Source organism: Lathyrus oleraceus, chromosome 5, assembly GCF_024323335.1.
Source record: "Lathyrus oleraceus cultivar Zhongwan6 chromosome 5, CAAS_Psat_ZW6_1.0, whole genome shotgun sequence".
Lineage (NCBI taxonomy): Eukaryota > Viridiplantae > Streptophyta > Magnoliopsida > Fabales > Fabaceae > Lathyrus > Lathyrus oleraceus.
In genome coordinates, this window is record NC_066583.1 from 189,385,079 (window position 1) to 189,396,364 (window position 11,286).

The 11,286-nt window shown below is 34.4% G+C and overlaps 1 protein-coding gene and 1 long non-coding RNA gene across 4 annotated transcripts; both read left to right on the plus strand.

The window, feature by feature from the left end:
• Positions 1 to 494: 494 nt before the first annotated feature.
• On the plus strand, positions 495 to 3,004 carry LOC127082453 (arogenate dehydratase/prephenate dehydratase 1, chloroplastic). Of its 3 annotated transcripts, none has more exons than XM_051022693.1 (6): positions 495 to 1,124; positions 1,334 to 1,528; positions 1,669 to 1,736; positions 1,837 to 1,929; positions 2,016 to 2,216; positions 2,491 to 3,004. In XM_051022693.1, the coding sequence occupies exons 2-6, from the start codon at positions 1,519 to 1,521 to the stop codon at positions 2,599 to 2,601; spliced, it is 483 nt and encodes a 160-aa protein (XP_050878650.1). In that variant the 5' UTR covers positions 495 to 1,124; positions 1,334 to 1,518; the 3' UTR covers positions 2,602 to 3,004. The 3 variants fall into 3 exon arrangements, with proteins under 3 accessions (XP_050878650.1, XP_050878649.1, XP_050878648.1); XM_051022692.1 differs by having other exon boundaries at positions 1,432 to 1,528; XM_051022691.1 differs by lacking the exons at positions 1,669 to 1,736; positions 1,837 to 1,929; positions 2,016 to 2,216; positions 2,491 to 3,004 and having other exon boundaries at positions 1,334 to 1,523.
• A 394-nt stretch (positions 3,005 to 3,398) lies between these two features.
• Positions 3,399 to 4,358, plus strand: LOC127087767 (uncharacterized). Its single transcript, XR_007790026.1, has 3 exons — positions 3,399 to 3,621; positions 3,835 to 3,942; positions 4,249 to 4,358. It is a non-coding gene; the product is annotated as an uncharacterized LOC127087767 (long non-coding RNA).
• The last annotated feature ends 6,928 nt before the right edge of the window (positions 4,359 to 11,286 follow it).

The following is an 11,286-nucleotide window of genomic DNA, read 5'->3' on the forward strand; positions in this document are numbered from 1 at the left end:
ACAAATTAACTACAAAATCTAAACAAATTACTTTGAAAATATTTTTATGAGGAGAAAGCTTCTGTTGTGAGAACAGTGATGGATAATATGATTACTAAAACACATAATCGATAGTAGGTGCAAAGTTGTTAGCCTCACTACGCCAAAAAGGTTTTTTAACAGTGCATCTTAGACAACGCTTTTAAAAGAAAGCGTTGTCTAAGGTTAAAATAAAAATAAAACACGGAAAATGTTCTAAAAAAATAATGAAAGCGCTGTCTAAGGGGGGGGGGGGGGTCTTAGACAGCGCTTTTAGAAAGCGCTGTCTAAGACCCCCCCTTAGAGAGCGCTTTTAGAAAGCGCTTTTAAATATAGACCTTAGTCAGCGCTTTTGAGAAAGCGCTGTTTAAAGTCTTTCAATTAAAAAAAAAAGTTAGGAGTAATTTACAACTAATAACTCGTGTCATCCATAGTTGCATATTCAAGCAACAAACACTTGAAACAAATATTCAGTACGACACCGTTTCGCATCTCGCCGGCAACAATGGACGACGAAGAAGAACAACAAAAGCTTCCAGATCTAGTAAAAGCTCTCGTCCACCATCTACTTTCTCAAAACCTTCCCCCAAATTCCCCACCCTTAAACCCTACCTCCTCTCACTTCCAAAACTCCCTCCGTTACGCCCACCGCATTCTCTCCAGCCACCTCACTCCCTCCGTAACCCCCGATGCCGCCGCCATCGCCGAATCCATCAAACGCCGTCTCGCCACCGAAGGTAGATCCTCTGAAGCCTTATCATTCGCTGACCTATATACCAAATTCGTTTCCAAAGCCGCCGATGTTGATAACAAGTGGGCCCTACTTCATCTCTTCAATATCATTTCTCAAGATCGTAAAACCGCCGTTAAATCTCAACTCGATGCTTCCGTTTTTCTTCCGAATTTAACTATCTCCGATAACAACGTTGGTCCACGCCGTATTGAAAATAAGGGATGGAGCGACGGTGTTGTTGTTCTTGCTAAGGATCCTAATAATCGCCGCGACATTGCGTTTCATGAGTATGTGAAATTGGTTAAGGAAGAAAACGATGTGACGGAAGAGGCTATGGTGACTGATGTGCTTTATGCTTGTCAAGGAGTTGATGGTAAGTATGTGAAATTTGATAATGAGAATAACTGTTACGTTTTGTTGGATTCAATTAGGGTTTCTAGGGGAACTACGGGTATGGTTTATAGGCTTTGTGAGTTAGGGGTTTTGTTTAAGAAGGTTATTGGGTACATAGAGTAGAGTTTGGGTCGTTTTCAGACTGAAGATGTGGGAACTGTTGGCCAAGCTTTTTGTTCTGCTTTGCAGAATGAGTTGAGTGATTATTACAAGTTGTTGGCTGTGCTTGAGGCTCATTCTTCGAATCCGATTCCTTTGTTTTCTGAATCTGCAAGTTCTGTCATCAGAGAGCTATCATTCCTGTTGAAGATCAAAAGCCATTCCTTCATTCTGCTTATCAGAATCACTCCAAGGGCTTTCACATAGACATCAACATGCTTCCCAGTGAGTTGTTATTCATTTGCTATCTCTTTGATCTATAATATCATCATTGATTATCAACTGTGAACTTATATATCTCTAGTTGAAATTTATGATTTTTGGTTTTCCGTAGCATGATGATGTAAATCGTATAATTGTTGCAGAGCCATTAACGTCAATTGATGATTCGTCTTCTGCAAGTGATGGATCAAAGGTGCGCGTGGCTTATCAGGTATCGTGCGTAAGCAAGCGTTTGTATTTACTATTCAGCTGAACTATCCTTGACATGACAGTGTTTGTTGTGCTACTGACGAATCATTTGTTCGATATAGGGAGTGCCGGGAGCATACAGTGAGGATGCAGCTTTGAAAGCGTATCCAAATTGTGAGACTGTGCCATGTGACGATTACGAAGCTGCATTTAAGGTTCCATTATTCAATTTATGACTTGCTTGACGCTTTAGTTTCTGAATTATAACTGCTGTATTGATATATTCATATTTTTTCTCTAGGCAGTTGAACTGTGGTTGGTTGATAAAGCGGTTTTACCAATTGAAAATTCTGCGCATGGAAGCATCCATCGCAATTATGACTTACTTCTTCAACATAAGTTGAATATTGTCGGAGAGGTGCAGCTGCGTGCTAACCACTGTCTCTTAGGATTGCCCGGTGTGACAATGGAGGAACTCGTCAGTGTTGTGAGTCATCCTCAGGTTGGTTGGTTATCATGTACAATCTTGTAATGAATGAAATGATACATTATGTTTCCTATTCAAACACGCTGAATAATAGATATGCTTTAAAATCTGCAATGACTTTTGTTTAATACAATTTATCAGATTGCATCAAACGTATTTTCAATGGAATCTATTGGCTTATCTAAATAATGCCGTCATTTATGATTTGTGCAGACTCCTGATACTGCAAACTGTATCTCTAGAATATGCTTACATATTGACTATGAATAACCGAACTTTTCATATGCAGGCTCTTGCTCAATGTAGGACGGTGCTGAACGATTTAGGTGTTGATAAAGTTCGTGACCAGGATTTTCGGGTCACGGGTTTAAGATGGCTCCGGTTATTGGGAAGATATTGACTGAGCTTGCGGTGGATGGGCAAACTAATGAAGTTGATTTGAAGCATTTTAGGATTGGAAGATTCAATGCGAGTTCCAAGCTTTAGGTAACTTTCTTGTCGTTGAATTTTGTTATTGAAATTTAAGATTATGTTTTTGGTAGCGGATTGCAATTGGAGTCTGCATATGTATTATTGTATTAATGAAAATTTGAATGCTCTCTTGAAATCATGCTGGTAGTAACTCGCAATTGAATTAAAAGTTTTAGGGATTATGAAGAATACAATAAGTTCTCACAGGTAGCATAGTTTTTAAGGAATATGTAACTGAATTATCTGTTGAATTCCTTGCTATTTGAGGTGTTTCTTGTTCCAAGCTGATGAGGGCTTGTATGAGTATGGAAGTTTGAAAGTTTTTTCACGAATTGCATTAGATTTAAGAGTTTTTTTGACGTAGTAATCGTTATGGATTGAACCAAGATCGTAACGCATCTCCCATAAAACCTACAACTTACTGAAATTTATAAATGCCGCCCCTTATGCCATGCTATAGTTATACTTTTAAGGGAGGTAGGAGAAGATAATATTCTTTTCTAAGCCTGGCAACAGGTTGTAACGGTGCTTGAAATACTTATATCAGTTTTAATGCAGCCTAGACGCCCTTAGGCTGACAATGACGCCATGGATGTTTCCCTTAGACTTGAGTCTCCCCTAACCAAAATCCTAATGAGTTCTTAAATTGTTATTTTTTCATGAAAGTTGTAGTGTGCACTGCATTAAGCTTAAGCACTGCATTAATCTGCGTGCGTGAAGAATGAATGAAGGGAGCTTTCTGATGTAGAATGGAGGATTGGTGCAGAACTGTGGAAAACTGATGTAGAAGTAGAGGTTGAAGAAGACTTGTTGCAGATTAATCAAGAAACTGAGAGGGTGAAGATCGAATGATTGGAGATGGAGATTGAAGAGTGAAAAATGCAGAATTTTCTTCCTCCTATGAATGCTTCAATTATGGAATTCATCTAAAGTTCACATTAAATTCAGAGTTAGTTAGAAAGTTGGTTTGAGTTAGTTGAGATTTCTGTTAGATTTCAATTAAATCAATTTCAGTTAGAAACCTTTTATGTTAGTTAGATTAGGTGTGAGTTAATGTTAGTTATTCTAACTGTTATGACTGGCTATCCTAGATGACTAATCAATTGAAGTTATATGGCTATTGGAAGTAGCAGACTGCTGAACAGGTTTCATTCAAATGCAGGTCATGGTTGGATTGAAGTTATATGGAATGGCTATTTGTGGATTGAAGACGACCTGTTAGTGCAAGTTCTACTGCAAGTCGTATGTTATAATCAAGTACTTGGCAAGTGTAAGCTTTACTATCCTTATGCTTTACTATTAGTTGATTTCTATTATATTGGTTGTTAATGTTAGTTCATGTTCTAATCAATTTGAAAGAAAAAAAGATTCCCGCTTGTGTAAACTCGGCTAATGTTATTTGGTTTAGGTTAATAGAAATCAAATCAGTTAATTGGTTAGTTTCAAATCTGTTAGCGAAATTGTTATTTAATAAAATAAATCATGCTGCACAGTTTAATTGGTTTCCTTGAATTTTAATTTTTCGTGTTGGTTAGTTCATTTCTTCAATCTGAATTGGATCCCCCTCCTCTTTCAGGTTTTGTTGCAGGATTATAGAGTGAAGTTAGAAGGGGTTCTCAAGCTCAGTTAGGAAGATGTTTTTTTTTGCAGGATTGGTTATGGGTTCTGTTTCAAGTTGGTTAGAGGTTAGTGCAATGTTAGATGCAATTGTTGTATGACATGATGATGCAATGTCATGTGATGCAAAAATTTTCGTATACCTTAGACAGCGCTTTTGTAAAAAGCGCTGTCTAAGGGGGGGATTAGAAAGCGCTTTAGGCAAAAGCGCTGTCTAAGGGGGGGGCTTAGACAGCGCTTTTCAAAAACGCTGTCTAAGGTATACCTAAAAAAATTAAAATAGGAGGGTCTTAGAAAGCGCTTTTGGCCAAAGCGCTGTCTAAGGGGGTGGGGCTTAGACAGCGCTTTTCAAAAGCGCTGTCTAAGGTATACCTAAAAAATTTAAAATAAGAGGGTCTTATAAAGCGTTTTTGGCCAAAGCGCTGTCTAAGGGGGGGGGGGGGGCTTAGACAGCGCTTTTAAGATTTAAAAAAGCGCTGTCTAAACCTTTAGCAGCGGAGGTTTAGACAGCGCTTTAAAGCGCTGTCTAAGGCTAAAAAAAGCGCTGTCTAAGGTCTTGTTTGTTGTAGTGCCTGGTATCTCTGAGAAATCAAATTTAGTTTCTTCTTCATTGCAAGAACGAAATTCTAAGCTAGATTCAATGTAAGTATAGACTAGAAAATACAATTGAATAGATATCTATGGGGAAATTAGACAGAAAATACCATTCTTTTTTGACCAATTATATTAATTAGGAGATGAAATGGGAAAAGGGCTAAAGATTTGGATTTAACTCAAGTTAGCTTTCAGTGAAATACATGCAACAACAACAATTACTTAACTCAAACAATCACAAAATTTGCAAAGAATTATAAATGTCAGCCTATTACATATACCAAAATCTATCAAAAAAATCAACCAAGAACAGAAAATTACCTTCAATATTTCAGAATTTCTCTATGGTCCTTTATCAGATCTAAGGTAACCTCCCTCATCTGCACATGAGCAGGTACCTCCTACAAATTCTGGCAACTCACCGCATAAATTAAAATGCAACCATTATATAAGCAGTACTAAATACAAGCCAAACATCAAGCAATGTTTCTAACTTTAAATTAAGGCAGTACTTTAATTTGAACCTAAGTAATTTCCAATAACTTCCTAGCATCAAGCAAGGTTTCCAACATACAAGCCAAGTCACTGTATAAGCAATACTATACTTTATAATGTTTCCAAGAACCTATGTAATTTCCAGCCAAACAGAAAAAGAGGAGGATGATGAAAAATGAGATACAAACAAACATAAATTAATCCAAAATCAAACAGAAATCATACCATCAGCATTAAAGAAAACATGTGTTGTTTAATGAAATCATAGTTCAGCAGTTCATACATGTCCCACGCGTCAAAAAATGAGTTTCAAAAAGTCTCTCCAAAAAACAAAGGCTTGTGTTGTTGAGTCACAAAGTGACTCCAAAATATTCAAAAAAAATTTACACCTGCAAATAAATTTATAAAATAAAAAACCATGTAAAATAACCAAAAAACATGTAAAGTAACTGAATTCGTATTGAAGTGTGAATTAAACAGGCCCAGTCTGCCTATGAGCAATTGTTCCACCAGTAGCTGCTTGAAACTCTAAAATTTATTAAAAATAAATAATTAGGCTTAATTTTAACAAACAATATTTAAAATAAGGTTAAAATAGACAATCTTTTGACTCATAAAGTACCTAAAACAATTGAATCAGTTATCTCATATTCTTCAATCATATTAAGGACTCTTAGGTCCTCATTAGAAGGCCTCAACCAGTTTTGAGAAAAAATAAGGCCCTCTACCATTTCAGAACTTAAAGAGCTCCTATACATGTCTAAAATCATCCCTCGTGCTAAACACACTTTCTGAAGCTACGCTCGAAACAGGTGTTGCCAACACATCACGAACCAATGTTGCTAAAATAGGATAACGCATGCAATTCATCTTCCACCAGTTAAGAATGTTAAAGTTTTCTTCCCCATTCCCGCAACAAGGGTCACCTAAGTACTTTTCTAGTTCATTTTGATTTTCAATTGTTTATTTCTCCTTCAAGTGTCTTTTAAAAGCATCAACCCGTGTAAAAACGGGCGAACTCTTAGTTTGAGAAGATATTTCTCCAAGGGAAGTGCTCCCTAATGGTTCATTTATTAGACCACCCCCAACATTCTTATCATGCTTAGATTTATATAAATTATATAATTTAATGAGACTAGTTTTTACACACTCAACATTTTTCTTGGCAAGTTCACTACAAATCCCATACATGTCATTAAAAGACCACTCAATATAGCCAAACTTAAACCTAGGGTCAAAGATCACACTGAAGTAAAGGAAATGATTCATTTTTACCACATATACCCCAATACTTATCATATTTAGTCTTCATATTTGAAACCATGGGAGCCACAAATGTATTCATATTCAAAGACGCTTCTTGAAGCTCACACAAAATTGAAAACAAGTTATGAAAAGCTGAATGCAAGCACACTACTTGTGAAGCTGAAAAGACTTTGGTTGCTTCATAGAAAGTGTTTTAAAAAATCAAAAAAAGCCCTAGCTTTTTCCCAATCAACGGAACAAGGTGGACCATAAAGGTGAAAAAATTCCATGTACCCAGGGTCTTCATCCTCTAACTTTTCAAATGTTACCTCAAACATTTTAGCAGCATTCAACATCAAGTAAGTGGAATTCCACCTTTTAGAAACATCAAGACAAATATTTTTTTTACATGTTATCCCGACAATTTCAATACACTCCTTAAATTTTAAATCTCTTTGTGGAGAAGACCTCACAAACCTAATATCATCGCGAATACTTTCAATAGCCAATTCGTGGTCTTTTTCTCCATCTCTCACTACCAAGTTTAAGACATGGGCACCACACGTCATATGCAAAAAATCCCCTTCACCCATTAGAGCATTCTTGTTCTTAAGTCTTTTTTCCAAATAATACACAACCACATCATTACTTGTTGCATTGTCAAGTGTAATTGTTGACACTTTTCTAAGCCTTCATTCCTTCAAAACCTCATTGACTTTCTTATCAATGGTTTCACCTTTGTGATTTGGAACTAAACTAAAACTAATAATTTTGTTTTGGTAGTTCCATGTGTTGTCAATGAAGTGTGAAGTGGTGGCCACAGAACTAAGGTTTTGAAGGGAAGTCCAACAGTTTGTGGTTAGTTCTACCCTTGTACAATTAAATTTAAAAAGAGCTTTAAGTCGTGACTTTTCATCTAGGTAAAGCTGAAAACAATCCCTAGAAACAGTCCTCCTTGAAGGGATAACCATTTATGGTTGCAATTGTTTACATAGTCTTTTAAAACCCTCACCTTCAACCACTTTAAAGGGTTGCTCATAAAGGATGACAAAGGTGTTAATGGCCTTCCTACATGCTGCAACATTGAACCTTTAGCTCGTAGAACCTAAAAAACCGCCCTCACCACTTACAAGATTTCTTTGTGTAGGGTATTTCAGTAAAAGGTTAGGGTTTTTATGACACACTTTCGAGTGACATGACATTTAGATGTTCCGTGTGTTTTAGGGTCACATCAGTATCTTTTGTGATAATTTTTACGTGCGGCTATTGGTTCAGGCTCATCAGGTAAAATGTTAAAGTCTGACCAAACAGGGGAAATTTTCCTAGTTCCACTAGCATTTTGTTTCCTCTTTTTCCTATCAGCGGGAAGGGGAGGGAGTGCAACACCAGCGTTTGCGGTTTGTGTTGGTTGAATAAGGGAAGTTGGTTGTTCAATGACTGAATAAATATTGGTAAATTAAAAACAGCCATGCACATACACTTTTAAACATACACACACTCTTAAACACACAATCATTTAACACTTCTAAAAAACACACACTTTTAAACACACACACACACACTTTTAAACATACAGACTCTTAAACACACAATCATTTAACACTTCTAAATAATATGAATTTATGCGTATAGAATAAAGTACACAGTACTTGATTTGGTATTGTTAGACACATACCATACAAATTTCCATAAAACTTTAAGTTCATGTCATAGACACATGATATTGTTAGATTTTCCATAAAGTATATAATACGAATTTCCATAAAAACATTAAATTTATGCCATAGACAGATGGTATTATTAGATTTTCATAAAACAAATCAGGTATAAAATATTTTTATTTCAACTCAAAATTTACAATCATATATTGTACTTGATTTATATTCAAACACTTATCCATTTAAAACAATTAAAAATACATCGTTGTCATAGATAACTTATTAAGAAAAAATTATTAAGTAACCCATTCATTTAGTAAAATATTAACAAGATATGTTGTTGTCATTGGAACTTATTAATAAAATTATTTAAATACATTTTTTCATCCGAACTTATTAAGAAAACATTAACAAGATATGTTGTTATCACCACCAACGATACTGTGTCATAAATAACTTATTCATTCAGTAAAATAACTTATTAAGTAACTCATTCATTAGATAACTAAATAAGAAAACACTAACGAGAGTATATTAAGAAAACACAACAACTTTCATATATCGCAACAACATCCATATATCACTTTTAAAACACCCATCCATTTAACACTTTTCAAAAACACTTGAATACCTTGAGTAACTCCTTATATGTTATCAACTCCAACTTCATGCAAGTCTCCATCTCCATCTCCATGCAAACTTCCAACTCCAAGCTCCATCTATCAATATAAAAAATATTAGAATTAGATAATAAGTTCTAAATATATCAAGAAATGCATACTACAATAGATAGACATCAGTTCCAAATAAAACAAGAAATACGTACCCAACACCAATCAAAATAACATAGATTTTGAGATTTAACATTGATATACCTCAGAAATAACATTGATTTCAAAATTTAGCAGCACTCAACACCAATCACAGATATATCTCAGAAATTTAATATTGAATAAAGTATATAGATTTAGTTTTGATGTAATACAAAAGAAGAAGAAGAAGAAGAAGTTTGAAGCTTTCATCAATGGATGATACATAAATGAAATTACACACACACACACACACACACATATATATATATATATATATATATATATATATATATATATATATATATATATATATATATATATAGAGAGAGAGAGAGAGAGAGAGAGAGAGAGAGAGAGAGAGAGAAGAAAGACACTGAGAATGATGGAGCAAAACTTACCTGAACGGTTATGGTGGTGGCGTGGTGGTGGTGCAGCAGATGCTAATGGATGAACCAGAACTCAATGGAGTAAAACTTTCTACAATGAATACACATCAGTTCCAAATAAAACAAGAAATACATACTCAACACCAATTAAAATAAAATAGATTTCAAAATTTATCTGAAACTTAGGGGTTGGTTGGTGAAAGTTGAGAAGAACGAGAGAGGGTAAGAAACAACGAAGATGAAAATGAATTAGGGTTTCATGCGTTTTGCAAAAAACTGATTGGGTTGGGTTAAAACGGATCGGTTTAATCAGTTAATTGATCCATATTTTTTATAAATCATTCACAACAAATTTCAGAGTTGTTCACTTTTTATAAATTGTTCACAAGATTTCTGAATTAAGTGAACGTATAAAGATTTGCACGAATTAACAAAAAAGCTACGCTAACATGCGTTTATGATAAGGAATGTAAATCAATCGAAATAAATCAACATATTTTATAAAACTTGAATTAAGTATACAATATATACAACAAAATATTGAAATGGAAAAGAAATTGGATTGTAAATTATTAAACGTCAAAGTATCGATGGAACACGAATCAGTAGATCAACCTAGGTGATTAGCTCTCCATAGTAATTGTAGTCGTTTAATGTAATTTCATAAATAGTGAATACCCTAGAAGTAGCATTGCATTTTAGTTTAAATATTACAAGAGAAATTTGGCCATAATAGCAATCGACCCGAAAAACATAAAATTCGGCCTAAAACTAATTAATTTATAAATTCTGGTACAAAAAAATAGTATTCGACTCTTCTTCACTATGATTTAGCTTCTGACTTCAACACGAAACATGTAGTTTATCCTCTTAGTTTTCTAACACATATTAGAACGCATCAAACATCATCTTGTAGCTCAAGTTATGACCTTCACATTGAAAATGTGTTAAATTACTATTTATTCAAAAAATAAGTAACAAAATTAAAATTAAAGCAGAAATAAACTAAACTTAGGAAACACACTAAAACAGTGAAATAAATGCAACAGGTCATAAAAATCCATTAGCACAAAGTAAAATGAGGTGTATTAAAATACACTGATCAAACTCCCTCACACTTGAACTTTTACACTCCGAGTAAAACTCTAATGTCAAAATTTCAAATAGAGTAAAAACAAGAAGAAAAACAAAACAAAATAGAGCATGCAATTTCAAAGACTTCAGGATCACAAATGGGGTAAGTATAATGCTCATTTTAAGCTTCAAGTAATATGGTGTTAGTGAGTAACTTTTTGTGACAGTCAAAGCAAGTAAGAAGACAGTTTGCCAAAGAGTACATCATAAGCAACAAGATCCTCGCAAGATAAAATTCTCTCAACTCTCAAGTGTTTAGGTTAATTGTTTACGCTCAAAGCACATCATGAAAATTAGCATTACCATAAGCTTGAAAATACTCTAACATCCACATTTGAAATACATGCACACAAAGATCAAAAATACTTTATTCGAGTTGTAACATGGCCAAGGTAGTGGTGACATAAATCTTAAGGGGTACCAAGCTAAAATTTAAAGGGGCAAAATAGAATTGAAGGAGATTGTGGGAGTTGAACTAACCAATAATTCATTCACTTTTCAACAACTTCTTTGCAGTCGTTTTCTCTTCTCTTTGCTTTTTATTTTTCTCTTTTTGTTTCTAGAAGGAATACAATTAAAACACGAGTTTTCTTCCTTCTTTCTTTATTTTTCTATTATTTTTTTATTATTTTTTCTGTCAACTTTTAAAATATCACAACTATATTAATTCAAC

Excerpts from the sequence above, each read along its gene's own strand:
- LOC127082453 (XM_051022691.1), top strand. The coding sequence starts at position 524 with ATGGACGACGAAGAAGAACAACAAAAGCTTCCAGATCTAGTAAAAGCT.